Source organism: Symphalangus syndactylus, chromosome 1, assembly GCF_028878055.3.
Source record: "Symphalangus syndactylus isolate Jambi chromosome 1, NHGRI_mSymSyn1-v2.1_pri, whole genome shotgun sequence".
Taxonomy (NCBI): domain Eukaryota; kingdom Metazoa; phylum Chordata; class Mammalia; order Primates; family Hylobatidae; genus Symphalangus; species Symphalangus syndactylus.
In genome coordinates, this window is record NC_072423.2 from 55036858 (window position 1) to 55055947 (window position 19090).

The 19090-nt window shown below is 36.2% G+C and overlaps 1 protein-coding gene across 5 annotated transcripts in view; it reads left to right on the plus strand.

The window, feature by feature from the left end:
- The window catches only part of B4GALT6 (beta-1,4-galactosyltransferase 6), a 63652-nt gene extending 45951 nt beyond the window's left edge, over window positions 1-17701 (plus strand). For all 5 annotated transcript variants that reach the window (XM_055235308.2, XM_055235315.2, XM_063611033.1 and 2 more), the window contains 5 exons: window positions 1160-1276; window positions 8767-8954; window positions 12822-12944; window positions 13557-13658; window positions 14180-17701. In XM_055235308.2, the coding sequence (XP_055091283.1) occupies window positions 1160-1276; window positions 8767-8954; window positions 12822-12944; window positions 13557-13658; window positions 14180-14327 (678 nt within the window). In that variant the 3' untranslated portion in view covers window positions 14328-17701. The remainder of the gene's footprint in view (window positions 1-1159; window positions 1277-8766; window positions 8955-12821; window positions 12945-13556; window positions 13659-14179) is intronic.
- The last annotated feature ends 1389 nt before the right edge of the window (window positions 17702-19090 follow it).

Here is a 19090-nt window from a genome sequence, read left to right on the forward strand (position 1 = left end):
GGAGATCTAGATTGTATGACAAAGTTTGGATCCAAGAAATAGAGGATTTGAATTAGTGATGATTGATGATCATTCATTTATTCCTGTATTACATTAAAACATTTTATATAAATGGTGTTTTTAAGTGTTGGGTTTGAGAGTTCCATTAGATTTTTTATTTCATATTAGAAGAAAGATTCACGTACCAAGAAACTATTTTCATTTCCATGTACATGTTTTTTCTTTTACTTTTTGGATGAGAACAAATTTCTTTGGTTGATAAAGGACAAATTTCTGGGCTGCTTACATCATCTTTTCTTGTTATGGTTTGTTACCAATTTCATTTTATTATCCTACCACTGAAATAAATTTTAAAATGTATCAAAAACTTAATTCTGCATTTTGATTAAATGAAAAATATTATATTAATTATCAAACTTCATGTATATTTTGGGGCAATATCATGTATGATTGAGGTTTTTTGTATGCTGTGGCTGGAGTGTGAAGATTTTGGTTTCTATTATATTTCTGAAAATATCTCTAGGACAGAGAAACCATGTGTAATATAGTAGATATTCAAGTGAAATGTCTTTTAAATTCAATTCAAAATCCAGAAAGTTAGTATTTAGGATCTACTCTAAAACCGAGACGTTACTCTTACGATACATTCTCCTCTCTTACTTTTCATGCCCCATTGATAGCCAAACCCTGCTAGCTTATCTCTTAGATGTGTTGAAAACCCATGTACTTCTCTTCTCTTTTATCCTCCTCTTAGTTTAAGCTACCATTACCTTTTTCCTCAACGACTGTATTAATTGCCTAACTAGCTCCCCGAGTCAATTTTTGGTCTTCTCCAGTCTGCCATCCATACTGCCACCAAAGTAGTCTTTGCAGTCACCACATCTGATTTATCACTTTCAATTTCTCATGATGTTCATAGGTTAAAGACCATAATCTTTAGAAAACCCTTCAGAGCCCCTTCTACCTCTCAGCTTTATAAGACCATAGCAGCATGCAGCAAGGGCTTTTTCAGTGTTTGCTTACTGTTGTATCTCTGATGAGAAAATTCATAACGGCGTGGCTTTAAAACCATCAGAAGTTTTCAAGGATTGATTTTTATCCTTACCTCTAGGATGTGCTAGATATATTTATTTACATACATGACTATTTTGTTTTAAAGGTGGCAGTTCTCATTCCTTTCCGTAATCGCCATGAACATCTTCCAATTTTTTTCTTACATCTGATTCCAATGCTCCAGAAACAGCGGCTGGAATTTGCCTTTTATGTCATTGAACAGGTGAGAATACTTTTCATAGTGGTCACTAAGTATACTAGAATCTAAACTCTTAGATATGGTTAGATTAAATGTATTTAGGATTAATAAGGTAAGTCTAATTCTTAGTTTAGTTTTTTTTTTTTTTTTGAGACGGAGTCTTGCTGTGTTGCCCAGGCTGGAGTGCAGTGGCACAATCTCAGCTCACTGCAAGCTCCGCCTCCCAGGTTCACGCCATTCTTCTGCCTCAGCCTCCCAAGTAGCTGGGACTACAGGCACCCACCACCACGCCCGGCTAATTTTTTATGTTTTTAGTAGAGACAGGGTTTCACCGTGTTAGCCAGGATGGTCTTGATCTCTTGACCTCGTGATCCGCCGCCCTTGGCCTCCCAAAGTGCTGGGATTACAGGTATGAGCCACCGTGCCCGGCCAAATTCTTAGTTTGATACTTGGGTGAAATTACATTTTGGATTGGGCCCATATATTTCTTTTATAATAATTGTAATTTGGTTAAATGACTTAATCAGCAATCATGTTTTACTTTAGTATGATAGCCTCATTATATTTTAATGATATTCTAAATATTGGATTGTCAATCTATGGTTTTTAAAATAACCATACAGCTGATATTTACCTTACAGGATTAAATGTGTCTTTGGCTTGTAGTATTATTACTTTTTATGTTTTCATTAGGCTTATGATGTTTGTTTTTGAAAACCTCTGTAAAGTTTCATTTAATTGAGAAACTTTATTTTCTAATTTAGGCTACTTGGCAGCATTTAGACTCATGTATAGACATCTGGACTCGTAACTGGTACAACTCAAAGTTCTTTTCTAAATTACACCAAAGCACCCTACAGTTACCTCGGTTATATTTGCAGTATTTAATTTGAAAAAAACATTTCAGTTTATGACCGTGAATTTAACTACAGAAAAGGAAGGAAAGTTTTTTTCTTTTTTTAACACAATAGCAAAGCGTAGGTAATTCTCGATTGAGGATTTCTTTGTACTGTGGGGTAGTTGCTGGCTATCCCTGAAAATCAATATTGGATTAACTTTATTAGGTAATCAGAGACACCTGAATGAGAGCCAGTTAGTAAACCTAAAAACAAAAAGTAGTATACATTAAACATTTTCTGTCCTGTTTTCAGTTTTTCATTTTCAAAGTCATCTTTCTTGGTAGAGGAACCTTGACTGTTTTTGTTGTAGGATATAGACCCAGCTCTACAGTTGGTAAGTAAATATGCATCCAGTAAACTGACAGGTCAAAAAAAAAAAAATAAAGCATACATTGCATGGAAGACTAAACTATGTGATGCCCAAGATCTCTTCCAAATTTGAGATTCTGTGATTCTTGTAGAAGGGAACCAGGTGGAGAATGGAATTTTAAAATATTGTCAAAAAACGCTGATTCGTTTTGTTTCTGAACAGATACTGTCAAAGCTGAATAAATCATAATTCTTTAACATAGTTAATTTAAATAGAGTTGAAATGACCTTGACTTACTTTTTGTAGTCTTTGTTTAAAGGCCGTAAAGTGTAAATATAAAGAAAGAATTTGGCCTGGTGTGGTGGCTCACACCTGTAATCCCAGCACTTTGGGAGGCTGACGTGGATGGATCACATGGTCAGGAGTTCAAGACCAGCCTGGCCAAGATGGTGAAACCTCGTCTCTACTAAAAATACAAAAATTAGCCAGGCATGGTGGCGGGCACCTGTAATCCCAGCTACTTGGGAGGCTGAGGCAGGGAAGTGCTTGAACCCTGGAGGTGGAGGTTGCAGTGAGCCAAGATTGCGCCACTGCACTTCAGCCTGGGTGGCAGAGCGAGACTCTATCTCAAAAAATAAAAATAAAAATAAATTGAAAAAAAGAATTTAATTTTCTACATTATTTCTAAAAATGGATAGAGTGATGTTTTGGAAACCTAAAAAAGATCTGATAACACTTAAAGACCAGTTCTCCATGCCAGCTTGTATCACTTTTGGTATTGTTACCTCATATTTCACATTTAAGTGTATGTGATAGATGGTAATTTTCTGTTAATGTATACTGATCTTTCCAATTGCTTTACATCATTGCCAGCACTTGGTATGGTTCGTCTTTTTAATTTTAGCCATTTAGTGGGTCTGTGGTAGTATCTTATTTCCCTGATGATTAATGTCGATCATCTTTTCGTGCACTTATTTGCTTCCCATATACCTTCTACAGTGAAGTTTCTGTTCAGATCTTTTGCTCATTTTTTAATTGGGTTGTCTTTGTTTTTACTGAGTTGTAAGAATTATTTATGTATTTTAAATACAAGTCTTTTGTAAGACATAAGTTTTGCAAATATAGTCTATGGCTTGCCTTTTTATTCTTTTGACTGTTTTTTTGAAAAGTTTTAAATTTCGATGAAGTCCAATTTATTGATTTTTGTTTTTATAGCTTGTGCTTTTTGTATTATATTTGAGAAATTGTTCTCTATGATTTTCTCTTTCTTCCAGAAGCTTAATAGTTTTAGCTCTTACACTTAGGCTAATCATTGAGTTAATCTTTAGATATGATATGAGCTAAGAGTGAAGTTTCGTTTAGTTGTTTCATCACCACTTGTTGAAAAGACTGTTTTTGCCATTGAATTGCTTTAGCACCTTTGTTGAAAATCACTTAATATATACATGTCATATGTATGCAGGTCTTTTTCTGGTCTCTGCATTCCATTGACTGTGCTTGTCAGTTTCTACTAAAAAGTCTGCTAGGCTTTATTTCCTTAGTTTTCAATAGGTAAATAACAGTATAAATGATAGACAAAGTTACCTGGCTTGTATTATTAGATACTTCTATCTTTTCTTTTGGTAGAAAATACTAAAAAAAAAAATTTTTTTGAAACAGTCTCCCTCTGTCGCCCAGGCTGGGGTGCAATAGCACGATCTCAGCTCACTGCAACCTCTGCCTCCCAGGTTCGAGTGATTCTCCTGCCTCAGCCTCCAGAGTAGCTGGGATTACAGGCACCCACCATCATGCCTGGCTCACTTTTGGAAAATACTCAAATTTTTATTCCTAAAGTGGTTATAGTTTCTGCAGTTCCTTTATTCTAAATCTGCCTTTTTTTGTTTGTTTGTTTCTCCTCTCAGCTTTTTACCTCTGCTTTTTCTCCATGGAAATGCTTGGTATTTAATATAACATACCATACTTCTCTGTGTGTAAATCATTCTTTAAGTTTCGTGCCTTATGTACTTTTTAATGTAACAATCTATACTGTGAAATGTGACTTGTTTTACCTAACAAGTGAAAATTTTTATCTACGTTCATGGAGCTGTAGTTGTAGATTTCCAGATCAGTGTTACTGATCTAGGAAAGTGCTAGTTTCCTTTGTGTAAACTTCAATTCCCCATAATGTGTTGAGAGGTGAGAGAGCCGTCTCTGGTTTTTTTGTTTGTTTTGTGATGGAGTCTCGCTCTGTCGCCAGGCTGGAGTGCAGTGGTGTGATCTCGGCTCACTGCAACCTCTGCCTCCTGGGTTCAAGTGATTCTCGTGCCTCAGCCTCCCGAGTAACTGGGATTACAGGCACATGCCACCACACCCAGCTAATTTTTGTATTTTTAGTAGAGACAGGGTTGGCCAGGATGGTCTTGATCTCCTGACCTTGTGATCCACCCGCCTCGGCCTCCCAAAGTGCTAGGACTACAGGCATGCGTCACTGCAGCCTGTCTCTGTTTTTAAAGGCATATTATCCTAAGAGTTCAGCACCAGTTATTTGGTGTATGTGATGAAGCAATCTTTGCAAGGCAACTAAGATCTGCGTTTTTATATTTAAACCTTTTAAGTCTGAATCTCAGGCTTGATCAATATTAATTCAGGACCGTGTATTTGATAGAGTGAGATTTTGAGCTAGAAACATCTTCACCATATTTGAAATAGAAAAGTAATTTTTCTACTAGACAGGTACCCAGGGAGTGCTAAGCAGTTGAAGAGCAGCTCAGGAATTCTAGTTAAATATGGAGGATGGACATGGGTTCACTGCTTCTTTCCAAACTCCTAAAATGAGAGTGAAAGAAAAAAACTTTTGAAAAGTTATTAAACCTCAAGGACAGAAAGTCGTGGGTGAGAGATTTTCACACGTTTCTGTTAAGTCAGGAAACAGATGGAGTGCTGATGCCTAGCAGAACAGAGGATGTGCAAACCCACATGCTTGTAGAGGGCGATGTGACAAGACTAGAGTCAATTTGCTGGACACACCTCTGTCTCAGTGCTGTCACAGAAGGTAGGCTGAAGCACTGCACTAAAGTAAGGAGATTGTTTAAAAGTTTGACTACAAAACAGCCACATTCCCAGTTGCTCATCTTTGCTTGTACTGCCAGGTCATTACTCTGTTGTATCTTGTAGAAACTTTTTCCAGTTTATCCTGTGGAAAAAGTGTAGCAGGAAGCTGCTGAGAGTGCTGATGCACCTGTGTGGTAGGGCATAAAACCAGGGGGATTGAGTAAGTCTGCATGCTGACCTTAGGGACCCCAGGCCTTTCCCTGTCTGGCCTTTTGAAGCCAACAGCCAGGTGTGAATCTCCCCACCCCTCCAGCTGTGGCAGGGCATAGTGGTGTCTTCGCTAGAGAAATAAATTATCTCCAGGAAAAAGAGTCCATATCTGATATTTGAAGGTCTCCAAAGGAAAAGGCCAGCCTGTCACTTTATCAGGTCCCTGCAGCCCAGTTTCATTTATTCAACAAAAGGGATATGGCAGTGAACAAACCAGACAAGGCCCCTTCTTTTGCTGGCCCAGAAGGACAGGCAGTAGTAAATGATTGTGCAATGTCTCCATGGCACTCAGGGCAGAGAGTGGTAAGGGCAGGTAGAGGTGCTCTTTTATGCAGAGCATTTGGGGAAGACCTCTCTGGGGAGCTGAGATCAGAGCATCCTGGAATGATGTAAAGGAGCACACCATGCTGTTGTAGAGGCTGTGCACTCTGGAGAAGGCAGAAGAATACTTGGTGTGTTTGAGCAAAGAGGTTGATGTCGCCAGAGCAGCCAGCTGAGGAACATTCTGGGGAGGAAATCAGAAAAGCAAATAAGGAAGTTCAGGGTGAGGGCTTGGATTATCCTGTGTTGGTAGATTAAGTCACTCCTCTACATAAAACCTTCAGATGACACTAGATAAAGTGATGTTTCAGAAACCTAAAGAAGGTCTGGTAACACTTGAAGACCAGTTCTCCATGGCAGCTTGTACCACTTTTGGTATTGTTACTTCATATTTCACATTTAATATATGTGATAGGTGGTAATTTTATATTAATGTATACTGACCTAATGTAAGTCTCTCCTCCGCTTAAAACTCTCCACTACCTTCTGGAGGTTCTTAAGTAGAGGAGCAACTTAATTGCTGGTGTGTTCCTCTCGACGTCCACCTGCTTGTGTCTCTTCCTGCCAGGATCTCGGGGCTTTCATAGGCACAGGATGGGGGATACTGGGAATTCTAGGAAAAATGACAAATGATTATGAATCAGAAACCTATGAACATTCTCAGCAATAATGGGAAATTTTTTTTCCTGGAATTTTTTACCTAGCCAAAATGACAAATGTGAGAGTAGACTAATGGCATTTTCAGTCCTTAATTGGCTAAAAGTATATTTTCCATGGGTCTTTACTTAGGAAGCTCTTGAAGAATGTGCCTCAGCAAATTGAGAAAGCCAACGAAAAGGCATGGGTGATTTAGGGAATGAAGACGACCCAGGTGATATTCACACATGGTCTGGAGAGGGCAAGGGAGAGTTGGGCTTGAGAGATGGAGAAGGAATTGATAGATGATTTGATGTGTTTGAATGATTACATCAATTATTAATAGGTGTAGGGCATATTTCTTGGGCCTTTTGTACAAAGTAATAATATAATAATTATATAGAAAACTAGTTACTCCCAGTTTGCAGAAGAAAACAGTTTACTCAGCACTGAAGAAATACTAAATATTTACATAGTCCTAATAATGTAAAGTCTTGATTTAACCAAAAATTATGATAAAACTATATTGGGAGAATAGAGGTAGGGGCAGGAGGTGTGGTGGTTTTACTCCTCCACTACCATGATAAGAAGTCAAGAGACAGTGTCTAAAGTGAAAGAAGCAAGAAATATCAGAACTCTCATTTCCTCAAAATATGTAGCTAAATACCAGAATAAATGAGAAGAGTTGAAATGTATTGCTCTTGGGGGATGGAGATGGATTAGATATGGAACTTTTTATTTCTGTTATAAGCCTTTGAGTATTATGTCCACATTTAATAAAACATTTAATAAAAACAATTTTTAAAACCTTAAAGAAAAGTAGTTTGTTAAAGCTGATGTTGATGTACTAGTCATAACATTATAATTTAACTCCCTTTTTATTTTATTTCACTGGTGAAAAAAGAGGCTGTAAAAAATAAAGTGACTTTTATTACCTCAAGTTAGTGCAAGGCCTAGGAATAAAAATTAGTAATTTTTCACTCTTGAGGCAGTGCTCTGATGATGACTACAGTGTGTCTCGTTTACTTTTATCGTAATCCTTTTTTTTTTATATTTTAGAAATGGTTTTGATAAATGTTGCTAAAACATTGTAAATGCTCTTTAATTTTCTTTAGATGCAGAATGAAGGTTTTTTATTGCCAGTGCACCTTAATATATGTTCACTGATAAATAAAGGAAAATGGTTGTAATATAGGGAGTTGGGTTCTGTGTAATAAAATTCTATTTTTTGTCCCTTAAAATGCCCTTAATCTTTATCATAAGCAATAATAGAAACTATTTATTGCCCATGTACTTTAATGTATTTTCTGTAATAACAAAGGAAAATGGTTGTAATAAAGGAAGTTTGGCTTTGTGTAATAAGTTCCAATTGTTTTTTGTCTAAAATGCTCTTGGTATTTATTATAAGCATTAATAATAGAAAGTTAGACCTCCTTGGTGTTGGTACTTTAGAGAAAGGTCACTGTTGAGTCGTTTCCAGTTTCCTCTTCTCTTAGTCTTGACAGCATATGGAAAGCTCCATTAAAAAAATAAAACCTATATTATTTTTAATGACTTTTTTTTTCTCACCACAAGTAATTTATATCCTGATGTATTTGAAGTAGAGCAGAAATACAAATTATTTAAATGTGCTGATGTACCAATGGACTAGATACTGTTTTCTTCTATGTTATTAAATTTTAAAATAATATAGTAAGTAAATTTAAACAGTGTATTTGAAAATCCTGAAGTATATTTATTATTTGTCTATTTCATTTGGGTCTAATTATTGTAATCATTTGACCATGATGCAACAAGTTTGAAAAATAATAGAAAAAAGTCAGATGGGGGCTGGGTGCAGTGGCTCACACCCGTAATCCCAGCACTTTGGGAGGCTGAGGTGGGTGGATCACGAGGTCAGTAGTTCGAGACCAGCCTAGCCAACATGGTGAAACCCCCGTCTCTACTAAAAGTACCAAAAAAAAAAAAAAAAGAAAAAAAAAAGAAAAAAGTCAGATGATGAAGTGTGAGTACATTTCTATTTTTTTCTCTCGGTCTGCTCCATGAAGACTGGCACACAACCTTTTAACCGTGCGATGCTTTTCAACGTGGGCTTCAAAGAGGCCATGAAAGACAGTGTCTGGGACTGTGTAATCTTCCACGATGTGGATCATCTACCTGAAAATGACCGGAACTATTACGGATGTGGAGAAATGCCACGTCATTTTGCTGCAAAGCTGGATAAATACATGTATATGTAAGTAGTGTGCACTGTTCCTGATATTGTACGATATAATTGCACAGTCATAGCATTGAAATGGTAGCAGCATTATGTCCCTAAATCTGAGAGAACTCAAGAACCCCAAGAATATCATCTTTAACTCCATCGTGTCCTCCTGGGGAGCCAGGACACAGAGTGGCTTTTCGTTCCCCTGTGTGCTTCCTTACACAGAGGTTTGAATGTGGTGTGGTGGGAAAGAGAGCCTGGTTTCTGAAGTCAAGCACACACAGATTTAAACTTGGGTTCTCACACTTACAGTTCCAGGACTTAGAGGTTAGTCACTTTCATCTCTGAAGGTGTATTCCTTGTTCACTGGGATAATAGATTCCATCCATAGAGCTGCTGTGAGATCACATGTGTTCTGTGCCTGCTGTGTGGTAGGTGCATAACTCATCTTGACTCCTGCCTGCTCTCCCCCAGTGATGGTTTGGAGGGCCACAAAGCCCTCTATTCTGCTGTTTATCTTCTTCCTAAGCTGTGCATTCTTGACCTGCCCTTTAATAATAAAAAAACCAAATCTTTTCCTTCTCTAATTGGAGATAATTTAAAATGTGAACAGTTATCAGAGCTGAGATAGTAACTTAAAAGGACATGAAAGAATGCAAGTCTCATATGGGGAAAGGATCACAGTTTTCATTGGCCTAATGAGAGTAGAGAGAAAATAAAGCTGTTTATTGCTTAGGGCAGGAAGATGTTGCCTGTGTCACAGTTTTGCCTGGTGCTAATCTAGAGTAGAGAGAAGCAAAAAGTCTGACACAAGCAGGAAAAGAATGCTTGTTTCTTCTTCTTCCTCTTCCTCCTCCCCACTCCTCTTCCCCACTCCCGCTCCCCTTCTTCCCCCTTCCGCTCCCCTCCTTCCCCCTCCCCCCTTCTTCCTCTTTCTTCCTTCCTTCCTTCCTGCTCCTCCTTCTCCACCTCATCCTTCTCCTCCTCCTCCTTCCTTTTTTTTTTTCTTTGCTGGTCATTGTTATCATTAGAAAACCTTTTTCTTTATTACCTCTGTGTCTGAACTTGGAGTATGGGGTTACCTTGAAGAAGGCCATCAAGGTTCACAATCTGGTTCTCTTTTTCTTTTTCTTTTCTTTTTTTTTTTTTTTGAGACAGAGTCTCACTTTGTCGCCCATGTTGGAGCGCAGTGGTGCGATCTCGGCTCACTGCAAGCTCTGCCTCCCAGGTTCACGCCATTCTCCTGCCTCAGCCTCCTGAGTAGCTGGGACTACAGGCGCCTGCTACCACGCCTGGCTAATTTTTTTGTATTTTTAGTAGAGACGGGGTTTCACTGTGTCAGCCAAGATAGTCTCGATCTCCTGACCTTGTGATCCACCTGCCTCGGCCTCCCAAAGTGCTGGGATTACAGGCGTGAGCCACCGTGTCCGGCAACAACCTGGCTCTTACCACTTCTGGAAACTTGATTTCGGTCAGTTTGCTAGAATCACATTAGATCCAGGGTAACCGATTTTCACACACACACACAAACACACACACACACACACACACACACAAATCATAAAGGTCATATAAACTAAGAATTCTAAATTGATTTGTTGTTAAATTCTAAATGAATTTGTTTTTTTGTCTAAATAACTTGTTAACTTGAAAATATCAATTTCTAATAAAATACAGTTGACCCCTGAGTAATGCAAGGGTTACAGTGGTGACTGCCTCCGCCCACCGCCCACCGCCAGAATGCAGTTGAAAATCTAGTATAACTTTTGACTCCCCAAAAGCTTAACTACTAATAGCCTACTGTTAGCCAAAAGCCTTACCAATAATATAAACAATTGAGTAACACATATTTTGTATGTTATGTGGATTGTATACCATATTCTTACCATAAAGTAAGCTAGAGAGAAGATGTTATTAAGAAAATCATAAGAGAGAGAAATATATTTACTGTCTATTAAGTGGAAGTGGATCATCCTAAAGGTCTTCATCCTCATTGTCCTCAAGTGGAGTAGGCTAAGGAAGAGGAGGGGTTGGTCTTGGGGTCTCAAGGGTGGCAAGGTGAAAGAGGAGTTGAAGATGGAAAAGGAGGCAGGAGAGGCACATTCTATGTAACTTTTATTGAAAAAGAAATTGTATATCAGTGGACTTGTGCAGCTCAAACCTGTGTTGTTCAAGGGTCGGCTGTGTTCATATCCATCTAGACTAGTCCCTGGATTGGTTAGGCATCTTGGACGTTTGTAGAGAAATTAGAATGTAGCTCAGGGAGAATGGCAGTAGATCAAGGCCTGGTCTGGACAGTGCATAGACTTCAGCTGTGGGATGAAGCCTGGTGAAGCGTCCCTGCCCCACAGTGATGGCCACACTGCTGCTGACCAGAGAACTCAGACCCTCAAGTGTAGTGTCTCTCCCACTTTGACAGTGTAAGATAAACACTGCAAGAGTTTGACTTGTTGGGTTTTGTTTTCTCTTCTTTAGTTTATCTATTATACCTTCATTTTACCTAATAACTTTCCATTATTCGTATAGCACAATTGACTATTTCCACTTAGAGAAGTAAATGGCATTGATAGGCTTGCTGATTTGTACATGTCAATAAACACACAGACACATTTATTCATGTCTCCCTATCTGATGATCTCAGGTTTTTCCTAAACTACTAGCCTGGGCAAGAATAATCCATCTGATGTGGGAAGTACGTGGTGCCAAGAATGCTTATTGGCCCTGTGGAACCCCCAGCTAGTCTTATTGTAATACCAGAACACTAAGCTCCCAAGTGTGAGCCTTGAGAGGTCTCAGGAGAGTATGGTTGTCTTTAGGATCAGTGTTGCTGTTACCATCTTGGAGTACCTTTGACCTAGGATGAGGGCAAGACTGCTTTCTCCTACAACCCTAGGCTTCCATGAAGGAACTACTCCTCCCTGGTCTGTGTGCCACACAAGACCCCAGCTGGCAAACAGCACGTCCTTCTCAGAATGTGAGGCGAGTGTCTAACAAAAAGCTCCCTCCTCTGAGACAGCTTTGCTGTGGTCGCAGCCAGGTTTCCCTCAGCTCGATTTTTGGGTGCTGTGCATGGTCACGTTTTCTCTGCTCTGGCGTCTGCTCCCCAGGGGCATGTTTCAGTCCATGGGAATATATTCAGGATTGCAGGTCTAGGGATGCTGCCTAAATGTCAGAAAGCCAATCTATACCTAAACACACAGTTTAGCTAAGTAAAAATATAGTTTAGAAAAGTTTAAAAACATTGCATCATTTGACACATTCCTTGGAGTATGAGTTAGGGAAGGGTAAGGAAAATAAAATCCAAATAAAAATGTAGTTATTTCTGTAAATATCAGTACATTGAAAATGAATATATTTGTAAATATCCATGAATATTTTGAGAGTGTAATCCCAACAGATAAGATCATTATAAAAGTAGGTAACTAGAAAATTAAATGCTAGAATTGTCTTTTGTAATTGATATTTATCCTGCTCTATATAATAAATAATGCATTTATAATTCAGTTAATTTTTTAAGTGTTACTAGTTTAGGAACATCTGACATGCATTGACCATTATTAATATATTTAATCATGTTTACTTTTGTTGTGAAAATATACAATTTTGGGGCACTGGGTTTTGAGCCTTACAGGTTTTATTTTGAGTCTTATTTGTATACTAAATATTAAATTCAGATCTCCATAAGTGCTTTACATTTAACATAACACATTTACATGTACTTGTTTCACTAGAATATAAAAATGTTTTATGTCTTGGTGTACTTTACATTTTCTAACATAATTGTCTATATAGAATATAAGGGCATATTTTGCAAAGCACATGAAAGACTGAAACCTTCATTTCACGTGAGAAACTATTATGATTTTATTTTTAGAATACTGTGTCTTTCTTTTCTAGTCTTCCATATAAAGAATTTTTTGGTGGTGTAAGTGGGCTGACAGTGGAACAATTTAGAAAGATCAATGGTTTTCCTAATGCCTTCTGGGGATGGGGAGGAGAAGATGATGACCTTTGGAACAGGTATGTTGAGGTACAAATTGTTCACTAATAGAATTTTTATAAATCTTATTTATATTAGGTAAATTGTAGTACTTATCCATTCCAAGAAGATTCTTTGGGATGGGATATGTTTGAGGTTTCTAAACCCTATTTTATGTTTCTCTTTTTTTCATTAAGTCTGCTTTCTGAAATTATTGGCAGCATATAATTAGAGCAGCGGTCCCCAACTTTTTTGGCACCAGGGACCAGTCTCCTGGAAGATAATTTTTTGAAGGACCCAGGAGGATGGTTTCGGGAGGAAACCGTTCCACCTCAGATCATCAGGCATTAGATTCTTAGAAGGAGCATACAACCTAGATCCCTCACATGTGCAGTTTACAATAGGGTTTGTGTTCCTCTGAAAATCTCATGCCATTCGCTGATCTGACAAGAGGTGGAGCTCAAGCAGTAATGATCGCTCACCTCCTGCTGTGCGACCCAGTTTTTAACAGGCCATGGACCTATACTGGTTTGTGGCCCAGGGGTTGGGGAACCCTGGATTAGAGCATTCTTTTGTGTTTTAAAATTGAACTCACATAACCCATTTTCATATTTTATTTCTCTATATTTTCATTTCCATATATGGCATTGTAGAGTTCACTATGCTGGATATAATGTAACCAGACCAGAGGGAGACTTAGGAAAATACAAGTCAATTCCTCATCACCATAGAGGTGAAGTCCAGTTTTTAGGACGGTAAGTTGAATGTCATCTTCAGATACCAAGGTTTCCAAAGCTGTTGAATAAATGAAAGGTAAATAAAAATGCATTGAACCCCAAAAAAGCTGCTGAAGGGAATTTTCATAATGGAAGGGAAGTATTTTTTGCTGAAGGGAATCTTTACAAAAGGAAGCATTTTTGGTGCTTGTTTTGAAGAGATATACATATATATGCATTAATAAATACACATATTTATGTTAAAGAACCCGGTTAACTATTTATGTAAAAGTATTTATGTAACATAAAGCATAATGTTTTATTTATTAAAGATGTCTAATTGTAAAAGTGCAAAATAATTTTTTCAGGTGGCATTTTTTGATTAGTAAAATTGCTAATTTAGAATAATGGTTTAGAGATTCTTAAATTACGCACAAGAACCCGAAATTGTAAAGGGCATTAAGTACTTTAATTATAAGATGACCTTGAACACAGTCCTTATCAGTTTTCCTTTTTGAACATGTTTTGTTACTTTTTTGTTTTTTCCTCTAAAACTATAGGTATAAATTACTAAGGTATTCCAAGGAGCGTCAGTACATCGATGGGTTGAACAATTTAATATATAGGCCAAAAATACTGGTTGATAGGTTGTATACAAACGTATCTGTAAACCTCATGCCAGAGTTAGCTCCAATCGAAGACTATTAAAAGAAGTGGCTGTCGTGGCAAGGTAGACCACAATGCTGGATCATAAACTTGGAGCGCACTCTTAGTGGAGGTCAGTGATTGGCTGTGTCACAGTGCCCTTTTCTCTGAGAAGAGCCAGCAGTCCACAATGTTTACAGAGTGGGACTATATACAGTCATCCTTCTCTCACCCGTCCTCCCTGCTCTGAGACACACCCCTGTGGCAGCACTGCAGAAACCAGAAGCCACTACTTAAGATCAGAAGTTAAGAGAGCTCCCTACGAAGAGAAAATTTTTATACTAAAAATCTATAATTTAATTCAAGAGAATGCTTTTATTTCCATTTAAACATTTTGTATATATGTGATATAAATTAATGTGTGCAAATTGTTGAAAAATTAGATGTGTTGCAGTTTTGCATGTAATCGGTTATACCTTTATTGGACTTTTATAGGCATTTTTTATTTGCATGAAAAAACTCACTAAATTTATGTCACTAAACAAAGGTTAACCCTTGTGTGAAATGAAGGAACTGTCAATAATTGACAGCCAACTAATACAGTAAACTGTTATACTAGTTTTGAGCTTTAGACCTCAGCCTTTTGTGTGGAAGAAGTCACAGCTTTCTTAGGCTTTAAAGGGAAAGAAGAAAGGACTTAAGTAGCTCTTCTTCCTACTGGGATTACCTATGTTTTTCCTTGCTTGCAATCTCATCTGATTTTGCTAGAAATCACAACCATATTGTTTATGCATATTGCATGAGTATTACCAAGAAAAATCTTAAAAGTTATGATGTGACATGATATAAAGGACCTCTTTATGTTAAATGTCTTTCATGTACCTCTGGTGTGTCAGGGATTTTGTGCCTCAAAAAATGTTTCCAAGGTTGTGTGTTTATACACTGTATTTTTTTTAAATTCACAGTGAACAGCACTTTTATTATTTCCAGTTCAGAAGAGCCAAAAAAAAGTATCTTCATTTAAAAAGAAATCAAGTCAGTTTTTTAAAAAGAATGATCTATGGAAGAAAACCCAATAGTACTTATAATATACAAATTAATTATACTATTAGATAAGAATTAAATATTCTATTTTTATGAAGATAAATACTTAGTAGATAAAAAAAAATTTTTAAGTTTAGTTCTCAGACATAGAATTTCACTTTTGGAGGGGACCCTTGAATGTTAGTTTCATTCAAACTATATTTTGTTTTTTTCACTTTTAAGAGATTATATCTCTGGTGTTAATTACTAAAATTTTCTTTCTAAAAGTATAACTTAATAGAATTTTCTTAAAATACATGATCAGTTATTCAGTGCACTGATACTATAATGTCTTCTATATGTAGTATCTAAAAGTATAATTTAATAGAATTATCTTAAAATACATGATGAGTTATTCGGTGCACTGATGCCATGTCTTCTATATGTAGTATCTTATATGTTTGCATGAGTGTCAGGGCTTTGTCCAGTCATCTTCATATGACTGTTCTCTGAAAAAAGGTCTTACTACCTGATATCAAGTACATATCTTAATTTTGGATGAATTTTTCCACAGTAAAGCCAAACAGTATTCTTTTTTGAAAATTAGCAATTATAAAGATTCTTTAAAATATCTTGATATTTTCACAAATTTCAAACAAAAAATTAAATATCTATAAAGTGAATCTTCAACAACAATGATGAGCAATAGAAATCTATATATGAGAGATGTTTGGATAATATTTGCCTCAAGGATTGTTTACCTAAAACAGAACTATGGTTATTTATCTCAGATTGTAAGTTTTATTTTGAAGTGTCATTTTTATGGCAATATTGATAACACAAATGACCATGGACTAAATCATAAAATAATTGAATCCTTATACTTTGAGAAAATGGATAGCTTCTCTGTTATAATACCAAACAAAATATTTTCATATTTATTTCTTAGAACTATTTCCAAAGTATTTATATTTCAGTTTTTTTGTGGTACTCGATGAAAAATCAAACCTTCTGAAAATTACGATATTTGTACTTAATTTGTGTATTAGTTCATTTTCTGTCTCTATTACATAGTTTTTAAAGTCAATGAGAGACTGAGAATGTTAACATTTGTTGATCAATGTGGAGCTGTCCACATTCAGTATCTTTTCATTTTTATATATATTTTACAGTTTCAAGAAAACTTAGTACTACTAGTATCTGCCTTATTTTCTTAAGTCTGATGTTAATTTTTGCTTCAAGAGTGAGATATAAACATTTCGCTTTTTTTTTCAGTTTTGAATATGGTTTGTCATCCTGTGAAAACCACCTAGTTTGCTTTTTGTTTGTTTTGCTTTTTTAGTGTAGACCTAAAATTATTTTTGCCTATAAACAGTGACCTTAATATGTTTCTGTAAGAGTGACAGAGCTGTGCCCGTTTATCTTCATTGTATTAATTATTACATAAAGATTAACAAATATATTGCAAATGCAAATTATCTTCTTTATAGGATGTTTGGAGGATTTATGAATGAGCATATATTCATTGCCTATTCCATATCCAGTGCAATGCTAGGTATGTCTATGGAAAGAGTATTATTATTTCATTTCTAAACAAATGAAGTCAAGCAAATTAAGATCTTTCTGAAATTATGAAGACATCCTCTGATGACTTATCTGTTGTATTTCCTAGTCTCAAAGTCAAGAAACCCATATATGTGGACCTAGGGCTAATAGGAGGTCCCTATGGCACTAACTGGGAAAATTACATGGTGCTTTTCAACTACAGAAAGAAGTAATGACTAATGGGCCTGTCTGTAGAGAAGAAAAGGAGAAGAGTACACATTTGCTGGAGCTATATATAATTCACAATGGAGATAGTTAATTCTTTGCCAAAACTAGAGTTTTATGAGTATGTTTTAAATCTACATTTAAGTTTTTGTTTTTGTGAAAAGGTATTCAGTAAGAAAACTTTATAATATTAAGTAGACACAGTTATGTATTAAAAATTTCCTTATCTACCCTTCTGCCAGCCAAGATACTGATACCTGTTTTAAAACAAAATGGAAAAATGTCCAATACAATATTCTCTTTCTGGAGGCTTCCTACAAGTGAAAGCAGATTTTGTCATTTTATTTGGCCTTTGCTTGTCTTTGATATATTTATTTATGTGTTTTTCAAATAAATACTATTCTGGATTTATTGTCTTGAATTTGCAAGTATGCTGGTTGAGAGAACTAAAATGGTCATAGTATTGTTTATCAGAAAGAGGAAGTGTACTTAAGATTATTTTATTTATTTAGATGAAAGGCTTCTACATAAATGCACTGAAATAAATGCTAGTAATTTCTTGTATCCCACTTCTTTTTTTGCTTCTCATGGAAATGTTTGTACTTTTTTATCATTGTCTTTTATGAAATATAATGTTCTAAAGACTTTGTGTGAAGATGTAATTATTTTCCTCTCAGGAACTTTTTTGGGTTACCTGGGATTTTTGTTTGTTATCCTAAATTTTAAATGAATTATTGATGAATATCTTGGTTGACACTAGGGTTGCAATATAAGCGTAAGGTAACCACAGCTTAAATACAGTTGGACATCACCTTATTCCTTTTATCTCAAAAAGTAGTATTTAAATATTTTTCATTAGTACAACAATTAGTAGTCTATTATATCAAGATAAATATTTAAGAATTTCATTTTAGCATAAATTTTCTTCTCCCTGCACAACTTCAATAAACTAAGCTGGTGTGTTATGCTCAATTTACTACTCGTTTTTCAGGTATCGATGATTTTTAAGGCAAAGAGCCAAATCTCAAAAATACCTAGGGACTAGATTTGTATTTGAGACTAGATTGTGAGATCATGAGTTTTATCAACTTACTATTTGTGAAATGAATTGTAATTACTCTATGTATAATATCTATAGGGATATTGTCACTGCATGTCACAACTAAAACCAGTCATTAAATCATAATCATTTAAAGCCATGAAATTTAGTCAGCTTAGTCTGCCCCACTGTGGTATTAATGTGTTCTCTGGTGAAAACATAGTGACTCCATTTAATGATTATATATATATATGTGTGTATGTGTGTGTGTGTGTATGTGTGTATATATGATCATATATACCTCCTTGATATCCTATATATATACACACACTGTACACACACACACTTTTTGTGCTATCTTTAGACAAAGATTTAAGGTTGTTGGGTATATTCTGGACCAAAATTTTATTTAGAGAAGTCTGTTCTTAAGGAGCATGTACTGTTTTGCTCTTGATTTAAGCGACTTCAGAAAAGTGATTTGCCACTCAACTATACAATGAAAATAAAAAAAAACACGGTGTGAAAAATAAAACTTGCATCTTTCTCAACACATTCCCCTAACAGATTTTGGTTGCATGCCCTTGCTAATATAATCTTCCCAATTTTAGCAGTTTAAGTGTGTGCTCTGGAGGATCTTGAGAGGTATCGGACATTACCTACCCTCAAGGAGTTTACGTCTTCTCTGTGTAAAACTGATGTATCAGAAACACCTGAAGAACCACATGCTATCAAATGAGGGGCTTATTTCTGTCCTTTGCAAACGTTGATTGTCTGTTTCACTAATTGAGCATCTTTGTAGGAGCAGCTTTTCTCCAGCACATATTTGTCAGCTGTAAACATGTACTTCAGAAGGAGATGTTGCGATAATTGTTCTTCTGCAGTAGACCTTAAAAATTTGCTTAAGGATTTTGCATAAGGTGGGCTCTGTGGAAGGTGGGGATTATAAGCAAATACTGTAGAATTTTTACTTATAACTTAGACTGATCTGAGTTTG